Raw genomic sequence first — 14,098 nt, forward strand, 5'->3', positions numbered from 1 at the left:
GATAAGACTGAACCTTGTGCCACACAGCAAGTCAAAGTACGAGGGGGTGCAGTTGAAGATGAAGTCTTTACCTGGTTAGAACAACTTGAAAGAAAAGAGGAAAACTGTGTAGGGACCATGCCTGTCAACCCTAAAGAACTAAGCCTAGACAATAAGAGAGCGTGATTTACCAGATCAAAGGCCACAGATAGATCACGAGAAATAGACAGAACAAAGTTGCACTTGACTAAGTGAGAGTGAATTTAATTGAGAACTACAGTGAGAACTGCAAGGTGATCTCTGCAGTTGCAGGATTATAATGCTTGGCTTCCGTTGTAGATGGTGGCATGGAGTTTGCTAGAATGGTGGACAGATTCTCTCCATCTGTCACCAGATAGATGGCTGTGAAGATTGTCCTTGGTGCTGTTCACAACAGATGCCAGTTTCCTAGGCTGGGGAGCTCATTGTCAGGGCAGATTTGCTTAAAGGGACCTGGACATGGCAGAAGTCGACGACTCATCAGCCTGCATGGTTCACCTAATGCTCCTGCCCTTCCATCCTCTTTTAGAGGGAACAGCAGTACAAGTGATATCGGACAATGTGACCTCTTGTGGCCTATATAAACAGACTGTAGGACACAAGAAGTGTTGCAGTGATGGCAAAAATCACCTCTGGACAGATGAGCACTTGGGTAGGGATATAGGGAAGACAGGCGGATGTTCTCAACAGCAGTACCCTAGATCCAGATGAGTGGGGATTGGGCATTTCAATTCCTAATGGGTCATTGGAATCCACCAGTATTCATTCTGATGGCATCTCGATGTATCACCCAAGTTTCTAAGTTATTCAGCCAGAGATGGGATTAGAGTTCTCAGAGAATAGTTGAGTTCAAGTTTTTCCAAGAAAAGCAGCCACTGTATGTTTCCATTATGCCCCCTTATTGAGCAAATGGTGTGCCGCATTGTGGCTTATCCCTTGGTAATGATCTTGATACAACTGGACTGGCCACAGTGCCCTTGGTATGCAGATCTCATATCTCATAGTAGAGGGACTCATCTGTTTTCCCAGGAGGCCAGGATTTTAGAGCAAAGGGGTCTATAGTTATGAAGGATCCAGATCTCTTTCAGCATGCAGCTTGGACCTAAAGGGCGTAAATGAACACGACAGGGCTATTCCTTAGTGGTGGTGTCCAGGCTTCTGAAGGCTCTGAGGGTGTCTTAACCAGAGTGGAACCAGGCTGCTGGCATCAACATTTTAAAAAGGAGAGAAAGCAGCTTTTAAACTAAAAACTAGGGGAAAGCCGACAGTTGCTCAGAAGTGCATGGTTTGTAACAAATCGCTGAACATGGAGGGAAGGAGAGAATCGCGGGACATCGAAGGGAGGGGAGGGCAGAGGAGAATCGATGGATGGGTTGGGAGGAGAGGAGAGAATCGCGGGACACGGATGGGAGGGCAGGGAAGAGGAGAATCGCTGGACATGGGAGGGGAGGGGGGGGAGAGAGAGAAAAAAAATGCTTACACGAGAGCCTTCCTAGGGCCCGTTTCATTGTTGACGAAACAGGCTTGGTTCCACTAGTGTGGTAATAAATGATATATTCGATTGGTTTGTATGATTCATCTGTAAATAGTATTGCAGTCAAAGATTGGTTTAAATTAAGTGATTTTATTTTTGACTATTTCAATTGTGCATTGCAGCATTCTTTAGTACATTGATAATAACATATATAAGATTGTGTTTATTCTTGTCTAATTAAAAATCAAGAGAAAAATGGGTTACTAGTGACAAAAATTATGAACAAAAAACGTATACATTTTGTAATTCTGCAGAATTCTGCATGATTCGTTTGTTAAAATGACCCAATATTAATCACTAAAGAGATCTTTTACTAAGGCTTGCTAGCATTTTTAGTGTATGCTGATTAGGACGTGCTAAATGCTAGAGATGCCCATAGGAATATATGGATGTCTCTAGCATTTAGCACGTCCTAATTATTATGCTAAAAACACTAGCGTGCCTTAGTAAAAGACCCCTTGGATTATTTTAAAATGCAATACAGAAAGTTACTGAGATGCAGAATTTTTTTATTTTTTAGCAGAACTCTCTAAAGTGTGCATTTTAAGAACAGATAAATATCATAAGGTTGTTCTTTTCACTGTCTCCTCCCATCTTTATTGCACTTCATCTCTTGGCTGTACACTTTTCCCTTAGCTTCCCAAACTTGACCACCACTTTCTTTCCACCCTCCACAGGCCTGATGCTCTTGGTTCTCCTATCTTCCTCTGAATTCTTCTTCTCTCTGCTCATTCTTTTTCTACTCCTATCCAGGGACAGCACAAGGCAATCTGTTGCCTGAGGTGAAGGATCAGCTGTTGCCACTCCTCTGCCTGCCCGCCTGCTGCCTCCTCTTCCCAGCCCTGCAGCAGCAATAAGCCGAACGATAAACAGTGGGGCCTTCGATACCCATGCGCATTTCAAAGGCCCTGCCATTCATGCACCCTGTGACATGAAAGTATGCATCAGAGGGGGCATAACTGGCAGGGCCTAGGAGGCTTGTATGGGTCTCGGAGGCCCCATGTTTATTGTTGGCTTTTTCCACAATAGGAGTGGGGAGAGGCGGCAGCGGCTGAAAGGTGGCCATTAGGGAATTTTTGCTCTTGAAGTCTCCACTGGAGTGGTTGAGGGTACTTCATGCAGCCCCAAAAATGCTGCCACTTGAAGCGACTGCCTAATGATAGGGCCTCCCCTGCTCTTATCCGTCCCCCACTGTTTGCCCTCTATACTCATCTTGCTGTGCTTACTCTTTTCTTCTCTTCCCTGGCCCTCCCTCTACTCATTCACCCCTTCTGATCTCTCATACTCCTTCTCCCCTTCCATTCATAGGTCCCCTTTCCTAGTTCATCTTTTGTTTCACTCCCTCAGGCCTGACCCCTATATTTTCCCCCCTACTAAACCTCATCAACCTCTTGGACTGATATGGGCTGAAGCTACCCCTGCTCCAGCCAGTGCTGACATAGCTTCCTTCCTGCCACAGGGCCAGATGCTGTCACCGTTTCCTGCCTGCCTGTGTGGCCAGAATACAACGTGGCTTCCCGCCTGCCCGCGTGTGCAGACGTTGATGCCCTTTGTTCCGACCCAAAGCCACCGTCGATGCTGCCTACCTCCGGCTACGATGGGTACATGATAGAATGCATTTCTTGCTTTGTGGCCCACTCTCCGACCTGCAATAACATTCAGCACTGAATTTTTGCATTTTATACAGGAGGGGTATTCTACTCAACTTCATAATGCAATTGAACAGAATTACCTCAGGCCTAACAGACATATTGAAATATGTAAGAAGTGGATTTACAACTAATTTATAAGCATTCTACTTATCTAATACTGTATCCCATGATATCTTGCTGACTGCCCTCTGGTTGTAGAATATATTGGTTTTATTATATTTTGTTGTAGAGTCATTAGGACTAAACAGCTTAAAAATCTTTGGTTTCTAAAATCATGATGGTCAACTTTTTTTTTTAATAAAACATGCATTAATATGCAAAGTAAGCTGTTGATCTGTATATATTTTCTTGATCTATGTGAAGTTCATGCCAAAACATTTACATCCTTCTAATGGATTGTCTTATGCATGCAATTAAAAACAAATATTTAGGGGCAGATACCATAGAAGAATGTTTTCTTGTACATACTCTTATACCTCTTTTTCCCCCCTTAAATAGGTGACGTACAGTTTATTGATTATGAATATTCAGGCTACAACTACCAGGCATATGATATTGGAAATCATTTCAATGAGTTTGCAGGTAAAATCTAAATTGCTCCTCACATAAAGGGAAGTTACTTGTTAGAAACTTAAATTCCTTATGTGTGTGTGTTTTTTTTTTTTTTTTTTTTGTATTAGCGGTATTTATATTGTTCATTACTATGGGGTAAAATACAATGGTACATACTAAATTTGGGAAGGTCAATTTTCAACGCAGTTTATGTAAGTTACATCTTTTTCTCTAGGGGCAAGCTGGATGGGAAACAAATCAGAGTTTTCCAGAGAGCTCTGCTGCTCTTGTGCAGGAGTCCCCATATAGCAGCAACATGCAGGGCTGCCTTGGTTCTCTCTTCCCTCCTCCCTCCCAACAGATCCCAACAGACAAATTTTTTACATACTTGGCTTTGGACCATCCCCATTTCACTGCTCTCCCACTTAAAAAAAAAAAATCCTTGTTAAGCTTACTGGTAATTTTCAGTTTCTTTGATTTTTGTTTTCTATGGCCTACATTGATTACCTGTTCATTAAGTGAGATCAAACATTTTACTGTTGGGTCTTTTGATATCACACTGGCTGTTTTTCTGTCAATGTCCCAGGGAGTAAAGAAGTCTAGCAGTTTTGTACCCAATGTTATGGCAGCATCGTATCCTACACAGATGCCCATAGTCTATGTCTGGGGCCTAGGTATGATATCTCTAGTTGCCCATTTTCCAGCAGATGATAGGGGCTGTTTTAGGTGTCAAGAATATATGGAAAGCCTCTTCAGCTTCAAGTCTGATCCAACTGACATTTAGCCCGACAGAGAGCACAGTGGTAAGAAGCTTCTTTACAGCAATAGTCTGCTTTGGAGTCTAAACTTCAGAAGTCAAGAGGAACCCTAACTTGAGGTCTTGACTGCTAGTTAGGTCCACATTTGGATGTCCCCACGCAGAATCAGGGAACTGTTAATCCAAACACCAGGTCTCTAGCCCTCGCTGTCTGGATGTTGAAAGGGTAATAGTAGTTCAATTAATCTACCTGATAACATGTCTCAAATCCTTCTGGCTTCTAAGAGTGACTCCACCAGAAGATCTTACAGTTTTAAGTGGAAGAGGTTTGCTGTCTGGGGTGGCAAAGATCCTAGACAGGTTTTCCTGTTTCACTCAAGCTGCAATGCCTTCTACATTTTCAGTCAGTCTTTAAAATCAAATATGTCAGGCTTCATGTCAGTGCAATTGGTGCATATTGTCGCCACTTAGAAGGTAAACACATTTGTACAGCCTTCAGTTTAATTTGTGCAGGGATTGCTTCTGTTGAAGCCTTCTGCTGTGTCTTAGGACCTCATGTGGTACGTTCCCAGCTGATGGAAAGCTTTCTTTGAACAACTAGACTTCTGTGAGCTGAAGAACCTGACCTGGAAAGTCTTAGTTTTGGTGGTGGTCATGCAGTTGGTGAGTTCCAGGCCTTGGTGACTTATCCACAGTATACAAAATTTTCAGCAATAGGCTTATTACTATGTGTACATCCTAATTTGCAGACTAAGGTGACATTAGGTTTCTACCTTAAGCAGTCAGTTGTCCTTCCAGTCTTTCCTTAGGCCACCTATCCTTGAAGGCGTCATTGTCTTGCACATTTTGGATTGTAGAAGAGTCTTAGCTTTTTACTTAGAGTTGTCTAATGCTTAGTCCATCCAGCTTTCTGTTTATCTTATTTATTTAGAATTTTGAAATTGTACAGCATTACAAAATTGAATGCACTCAGCTCATATAATTTTCAATTAGTAATTAAGGCAAATCTTATCAATAGAAGGTACACACAAATCTGCAGTAGCGGTAAAAGAGGCGCGGAAACAAATGAAAAACAAAAAAAGAAAACCAAAATAAATGAATAACCCAGTTAAGGGTCATAGCTAAACCAGCATATTACAAATTGCCTCCAGTCTTACCACTCAGACAGATGCAAAAATTTGGGCGAGGCTTTAAAGAATCACTATACCCTCCCTCCGTGAAGAAAATTTAAACAGATTTGAGCATCTAAATGGCAGGTGAAATTTAATATGGACAATTGCAAAGTAAAAATAATCCCAACTACTAGTATAGAATGCTGAGCTCGTCATCATCCAAAAAAAAGATCTTATAGTCTTTGTGGATGATATGTCGAAATTTTTAGCCCAGTGTCTCGTAGCTACTAAAAAAGCAAATAGAATTTTGGGGATTCTTCAAAAAGGGATGGGAAACAAAACTGAGAGTATCTTTATGCCTCTGTAGTAAGTTCTTGGTGTATCTACACCTTGAGTACTGTGTGTAGTTCTGGTCATCCCATCTCAAAAAGGGTATAGTACAACTAGAAAAGGTTCAGAAGGGCAATAAAAATGATAAAGGATAAAATATCTCCCTCATGAGGGGAGGCTAAACAGAATTGCACTCTTTAGTTTAGAGAAAAGAAAAACAGAGGATATGACAGAAGTTCATAAAATTATGAGTGAGATGGAATGGTTGTTTAATCTGTCAAACACAAAAACACTCCATGAAACTAATGACCAGCAGATTATAGAAAGCTTTTTTTTTTCATGCAGTGCATTATTAAGCTGTTGACACCTAAAACAACCCCTGTCATTTGTCAAGGTGACCCAAAATAGCAAGATTGAAAAGAGGTTTGGACAAGTTCCTGGAGAGAAAGTCTATAACAAAAATAATTAGGTTGATTTGGGAATGACATTCCTCATCCCTGGGAATTACTAGCCACGGTTGGACTTGATGGACTCAGCATGGCTTTTCTTATGTTCTTATCTGGAGCAGTATTTCCTTGTTACTTAATTCTGTATTTACAGGGGAATTAAATAAACAAAAACCAAAAGAAATAACTTTAGTAGAGAACAAGAGAAACTTTTTCCTGACTAGCATGAGCAAGATCTGAAAAAGTAATATTCCTTTCCTGAAACACTTGCTTATAATCACCTCTATGTTGCTGACAAAGTAGCTGCTAGAGTAGCCTTGTTTTCCTCCATAGAGGATTCCAGTATCTCGTTGGGTTAGAAAGAATTATAAACATTTCATTTTTTTAATCAGGAAGCTGACCAGTAGCCATTTAAACTTTTCACACGCTTTGACTTAATATTTTGTGGCAGCTCTACATGGTAAACTTGTTCTGTTTAAGTTAGGTGTCTAAATCTTTTGAATATCCTGATTGTAAACATTTGATGACTCTAACATTGATTTTATGCTGTGCTTTTAGGAGTAAGTGAAGTGGACTACAGCTTATTTCCTGACAGAGCTCTGCAAGAACAATGGCTAAGGTCTTACCTAGAGGCCTATAAGGAGTATAAAGGCTTTGACAAAGATGTCTCTGAGAAAGAAGTGGAAGTGTTATATGTACAAGTGAACCAGTTTGCACTGGTGAGTTCTGAATACATAAGCTTCCTTTCAGTTGTGCAGCCAGCCAGCCAGTTTTAGGTGGTCCTGAGCCCAAGGTAGGTGGGCACATTTTCTCTGCCCTGACTCTACTCTGGTATCACACAACTCAATATAAATACTTTAGCTCAGTGGTTCCCAAACTTTCTTGGGAACGGCATTTGTAGGCTACACATTTCCTCTCGTGTCTCCCCTTACCCACCACCAACAGCATTGAGTCCTACCTTTGCTGTCGGGGATGCCCAAGGTCCACTGCCTGAGGTCCAAGCTCCATGCTGCTTGCGCAAGCAAATTGGTAGCATGCTTTAGCCACCAACACCTGCACTCCCGTGCATACTTTCCTTCTCTCCCCCTCTTCCATCCAGTGTCTGCCCTCCTTCCCTCCTCTCATTCACCGTCTACCCTTCTTCTCTCCACCATTCCATCCAGCGCCTGACCTCCTTCCCTTCCCCTGCTACCCAGCGCCTGACCTCCTTCCCTTCCCCTGCAACCCAGCGCCTGACCTCCTTCCCTTCCCCTGCCACCCAGCGCCTGACCTCCTTCCCTTCCCCTGCCATCCAGCGCCTGACCTTCCTTCTCCCTACTTTCATCCAGCGCCTGACCTCTTTCTCGCCTCCTACTTTGCTCTCCACGTTCCATCCAGCCTAAACCCCCTGTTTCACCCCCCCCCCCCCCCCCCACTCCATTGTCTTCTTCCTCTCTGTCCCCATACACTCACCCCTTCTGCTGCTGCTTTTCTAGATGAGCAGCAGCAGCAAAACAAGCTGCAGCCATGCGGGACCAGACTCTCCTTACGTACAGCTGCTGGCTGTGCCCTGAAACAGGAAGTGATGTTCAAGAGGGCAGGATCATCAATCGCGTGTATGAAGAGCTAGGTGCCACGTGGCTGCAGCTTCTTTTTCCGCTGCTGCTCATCTAGAGAAGCAACAGTGGCAGGGATGGGTGTGTGTGCGTTGGGGAGGGGGAAGCGGTGAAAAGAGGAGGCAGATGCTGGATTGGGAGGAGCAGTAGTGCAGGTGGCGGCGTGAGGGAGGTTGGGATTTGCTGCAGCACCCCTGAGTTCGCTGTGGGGCACAGTCTGGGAACCGCTGCTTTAGCTAATTAGGATTTCCAAGCTCCATCAGCTGAAAACTTTTTCCGAAGGTGGCAAAAACTTCTTTTTACCAAGTTTACAGGCAACAGCAATGTCCTTGAGCCACTGATGCTGGCACCCCATGCATGCTTAGTTTTTGGTGATGCAAGAATGCTGCCACTCACTGCAGAGTGTGGTAGAAGGGAGTTCTGGAGGCCTTGGAGATTCCCACCAGCTACAGAAAGGGTCGGGGCTGGTGTTAGACGTGCTAGGGCCCCTCTCAATCCCATTTCCTCTTTGCCTACCCTCCGATCTCCTCATCTGCCTCTGCTATCACACTGACAGATCCTCACCAAATACAGAACAAGTGATCACAAAAATTGAACTGGGAGGCAGGTACTGCAACACTAGAGAAATAAAAATAGAAATGCATTTCCTTTTCTACTGAAAACAATACAAAGACATCTGCTATGCACATTTCCCCAAACTAGCAACTTTCAACTTTAAGGATCTATCTCTCCTGGGATTCACTGATTTTTTTTTTTTTTTTTGCGAGTCTCTGTCTAGTGTATTAGCTATCTGTTATTATTACTATTATATTTTATGTTCTAATAACTATACTCTATTTGTATTTTTCTGTTATTAAATAGCATTCCATAAGTAAGATTTTTTACCTGTTTTGATTTTATATTGTGAACCACTTTATTTGTTTAAGGAAGAGCAGTATATCAAGGATAATAATAAACCATATTCATTTAATACATTCAAAATAAAATGCTTTTTTTCTACCTTTGTTGTCTGGACATTTTAAATTTTCCATCATGTTGGATGTAGTTTCTCTTTTTTTTGCTTTCCTGTCTGTCTTCTGCTAATTCTTCAAGCGACCGCTGTCCATTTGTGTTTTCTCTTGCTTACGCCCACTGCACCTACCTCTGACATATCAATCTTTCCTTTATAGCTCACTTTACTGCCTCTGTACACTCATTTCACCCTCTTTCTCACCCTTCTCCTTTTCTGCTGAGGGAACATCTGGGAATGGAGTGGATACTGCACCGTTTTATGGAAGATAGAGTTTATAAGCACCTTGAGAATCTGAAGGTAGACAAAGCTATGGGGCCGGATGGGTTACATCCCAAGATACTGAGGGAGCTCGGAGAGGTCCTGGCGGGACTTCTTAAAGATTTATTTAATAGATCTTTAGAGACGGGAGAAGTTCCATGAGATTGGAGACTAGCGGATGTGGCCCCTCTTCACAAAAGTGGAGACAGGGAAGAAGTGAGAAACTACAGACCGGTAAGTCTCATGTCAGTGGTAGGAAAAATAATGGAGTCGCTGCTGAAAGAAAGGATAGTTAACAAGACCCGAGTCAACATGACTTTACCAAAGGAAAATCCTGCCAAACGAATCTTATTGACTTCTTTGACTGGGTGACCAAAGAACTGGATGAAGGACATGCGCTAGATGTAATCTACTTGGATTTCAACAAAGCCTTTGATACAGTCCCCTACAGAAGACTCGTGAATAAGCTGAATGGGTTGAACTTAGGACCAAAAGTGGTGAACTGGATAGGAAACTGGTTGACCGACAGGTGGCAGAGGGTGGTGGTAAATGGAATCCGTTCAGAGGAAAGGAAGGTGAGCAGTGGAGTTCCTCAGGAGTCCTTGCTGGGGCCCATTCTGTTTAATATATTTGTGGGAGATATTGCTGAAGGGTTGGACGGAAAGGTTTGCCTTTTTGCGGATGACATGAAAATAGCCAATAGAGTGGATACCCTGGAGGGAGTAGAAACGATGAGAAGGGATTTCTGAATGCTAGACGAATGGTCGAGGGTGTGGTAGTTAAAATTTAATAATATATCTACATCTTAAAGAAACCACTGTTTGTCTATATTATATTTTTTTTTAGAATTTTTTCTTATGCTATTTCTTATATATGATTATAAACAAGTTCTCAGTCTTAGCCTAATATTGCCGGTGTAATGCACTATCATTGCACATCATTGCACTACAATCCCTCCCTTCCTTCCATCATTTATATTACAAAGTCTGTATCAAACCACAAACAGATATTATTTTACTTAGCTTGGGATTGTAGATGCTCTGAGTTGTAAATACTCCAATGGTTATAGCCGATGTTATCTATAGGTCCGGTGCAATCTTTTAACAAAACCATGTGAATGGAGGAGTAGCTTACTGGTTAGTGCAGTGGACTTTGATCCTGGGGAACTGAGTTCGATTCCCACTGCAGCTCCTTGTGACTCTGGGCAAGTCACTTAACCTTCCATTGCCCCTGGTACAAATAAGTACCTGAATATACTATGTAAACCGCTTTGAATGTAGTTGCAAAAACCACAGAAAGGCAGTATATCAAGTCCCATTTCCCTAAATAATCTTCAACTTAATTTGTTGACTAGATCAAATGTTCTGATTCTTGTCTTGCTCGTTCTTGGCGTCTTTAGGAGAACTTAGGACACCTATAATGCAAATTAAAACAGTATAGTTCATCTCATATTCACTGTATGGTCTAACTTCCTTATTCCACTGTTCATTAATTTTAGACTGATACCTTATCAAATAATCCTTATTCAAATAATATATCTGTGGCTTTCCTTGAATGGAGCTCATTCCCTCCCGAGCTTTCCAACCAAAAAAACACCGATGCATGCGCACTAGATCTTTTTATATCCTTAACAGACGTCATCGCTGGTGTCACAAGATCCCCTACAGATTTACCCACTCTGTTTCCCGGTTCAAACTATTAGGATTTACCATATTCCACCGGAATATAAACTGTTGTTTTCTAAACAGGACTTTTGCTGTGTTACCCCCTTGCAGTAAATTAATTTGTGTGAGCACTATGTATTTTAAAGCTTGTTTTGCATGATGCATTGCTTGCCAGTGATCAGTGAGGGGAGCCTCTCTTTTACCTATTCTCAAATTGCTGATATGTTCCGCTATCCTCTGTTTAATTTTTCTAGTGGTGTACCCTATATACCATTTCTGGCAGGGGCAGCAAATGCCATATATCACTTGACTGTATTCACAATTGGTCAATGAGATTAACCTATAGGGTTTGCCAGTTATCGGATGCATTATCGACTGTGTTTGCCTTACATCTCTACTATAATAAAAGGCACCTTCAATGTTCTGAAGCTGACTCCGTGGCTTCACTGAAGTGAAGGGTTCATAAGGATCGTAAGGTTTGTCGCTCTGTAACCATCTCTCTCTGCGCCGCCCTTGCGCCTCTGATAGGTCCGCCGCCCTCGACGTCATCACGTTTTGACGTTGAGGGTGGTGGACCTATCAGAGGCGCGAGGGCGGGGCCGAGAGAGATGATGACAGACGGATGAATCTGACGAACCTTACGAACCCTTCACTTCAATGAAGCCACGGAGTCAGCTTCACAACGTTGCAGGTGCGTTTTACTACTACTACTACTTATCATTTCTATAGCACTACTAGACATACTGTGATAAAGTCACCTCCAGGATAGTTGGGTTAAGGCAGTTTCAGTCTGAAATACAAGTCCCAGAAGGCATTGCAGGCAAGGAGCCAGAGGGTGAGATGAAGAACCCGAACTGGACTCCTAGCTGCAATCGGGGAAGACATGGGTAAGCTGGCAGGTTGTGTAGAGTGGCTGCCGCTAGGTGGAAAGAGAGTTAGGAAACCCTGTGTGCAGGAGCTCATCATTGGTCTCATTAGTCTAATGCTTAACTCAGCTGGTTTGGGTGTGAGGAAGCTAAGGGAAGGAGAATGATTGGTGGTGGTAGCTGAAGCCAGGGATTGATTAGGCAGGTGGGAAGGAGTCCCAGGAGTTCAGTTCAGGAGAGAGAAGCAGAAGGAGAGAAGCAGTTGCAGGCTGAAAACCCTTGGGCAGGGAGGTCCCTAAAGCACTGAAGCAGGCTGAAATTCCTTAGGTGAGAGGAAGTCCCAAAAGTATTGAATTCACTGTGAAGCTGATGCAGGGGAAACTCTTGGGTAGAAGGAGTCCCTAAAATATTGAACTCTTCTGAAGGTAAAGAGGATAGAAGGTAGAAAATGCTGCTTGGTGACTGAACTGTGATGATGAACTGAAAGAACTGTTTGTCTTGGGAATTGAATTACTGTTTATTGTGCACTGGATAAAGAGCCCAGACTGGAGCCTGTAAGCCTGTATTGAATCCTGGTATGTGCTATGCTGCTATTGGAACTGTGTACTAGAAACCTGCATGGAATAAAAGTTCTTAAGATTGAAGTTACTGGTGGACATCTGTTTCTTCACTGTACCGGGAGCCTGTGGCTGGAGGAGATTGTTCTATCCTTGGCTGCACAAGAAAGGTACCTTGGTTACAGTATGCAGCGCTGTACACTTGAACATGAAGAGACAGTCCCTGCTCGACAGAGCTTACAATCTAATTAGGACAGACAAACAGGACAAACAAGAGATAAGGGAATATTAAAGTGAGGATGATAAAATAAGGTTTCTGAACAAGTGAACAAGGGTTAGGAGTTAAAAGCAGCATCAAAAAGGTGGGCTTTTAGCTTAGATTTGAAGATGGTCAGAGATGGAGCTTGACGTACTGGCTCAGGAAGTCTATTCCAGGCATATGGTGCAGCAAGATAAAAGGAACGGAGTCTGGAGTTAGCAGTGGAGGAGAAGGGTGCAGATAAGAGAGATTTACCCAGTGAATGGAATTCGGGGAGGAATGTAGGGAGAGATGAGAGTGGAGAGGTACTGAGGAGCTGCAGAGTGAATGCACTTATAGGTCAATAAGAGGAGTTTGAACTGTATGCGGAAACAGGAAGCCAGTGAAGTGACTTGAGGAGGGGGCTAATATGAGCATAACGACCCTGGCGGAATATTAGTCGTGCAGCAGAATTTTGAACAGATTGAAGAGGAGAGAGATGGCGAAGTGGGAGACCTGTGAGAAGCAAGTTTGTAATAGTCTAAGCGAGAGGTGATAAGAGCGTGGATGAGGGTTCCGGTAGTGTGCTCAGAAAGGAAAGGGCGAATTTTGCCGATATTATAGAGAAAGAAATGACAGGTGTTAGCAGTCTGTTGAATATGTGCAGAGAAGGAGAGGGAGGAGTCGAAGATGACCCCAAGGTTACGAGCTGATGAGACAGGAAGGATGAGATTGTTATCCACAGAAATATAGAATGGGGGAGGAGGAGAGGTTGGTTTAAGGGGAAAGATAAGAAGCTCAGTCTTGGTCATGTTTAGTTTCAGATGGCGGTGAGACTTCCAGGCAGCAATGTCAGACAGGCAGGCTGATACTTGGCCTGGATTTTGGCTGAGATTTCTGGTGTAGAGAGGTAGATCTGGGAGTCATAAGCGTAAAGGTGATACTGAAAACCATGGGATAAGATCAGCAGATCGAGAAGGATGAGGATAGAATAGAGACCTTTGGATCTGGCTAAGAACAGATCATTGGAGATTTTAGCAAGCGCTGTTTCAGTTGAATGAAGGGGGCGAAAGCCAGATTGAAGTGGATCAAGAATAGCTTGAGATGAAAGAAAGTCAAGGCAACGGCGGTGAACAAGCACGTTCAAGTATCTTGGATAGGAAAAGGAGGAGGGAGGTGGGGTGATAGTTGGAAGGACAGGTAGGGTCCAATGAAGGTTTTAAGGAGTGGTGTGACTGCGGCATGTTTGAAGGCATCAGGAACAGTCGCAGTGGACAGTGAAAGATTGAGGATATGACAGATACAGGATGACAGTAGGAGAGATAGTGTTAAGTAGATGGGTGGGAATAGGATCAGAGGAACAGGTAGTTAGTTTTGAGGAGGAAAGAAGATGTGTAGTTTCCTCTTCAGTGATTTCAGAAAAGGAGGCAGGGGTTGGAGGGTTGAGAGAATGGACTAAGGGTGGAGGTGACCTGGTTGAGAATTCAAGTTTAATCTTGTGAACCTT

General features: G+C 43.1%; 1 protein-coding gene across 1 annotated transcript in view; it reads left to right on the plus strand.

Moving 5' to 3' along the window:
* The window catches only part of ETNK1 (ethanolamine kinase 1), a 127,951-nt gene that overhangs the window by 88,707 nt on the left and 25,146 nt on the right, over positions 1-14,098 (plus strand). Inside the window, exons 5-6 of the mRNA XM_030215531.1 lie at positions 3,703-3,786; positions 6,960-7,120. Of these exons, the coding sequence (XP_030071391.1) occupies positions 3,703-3,786; positions 6,960-7,120 (245 nt within the window). The remainder of the gene's footprint in view (positions 1-3,702; positions 3,787-6,959; positions 7,121-14,098) is intronic.

This window comes from Microcaecilia unicolor, chromosome 9 (assembly GCF_901765095.1).
Source record: "Microcaecilia unicolor chromosome 9, aMicUni1.1, whole genome shotgun sequence".
Lineage (NCBI taxonomy): Eukaryota > Metazoa > Chordata > Amphibia > Gymnophiona > Siphonopidae > Microcaecilia > Microcaecilia unicolor.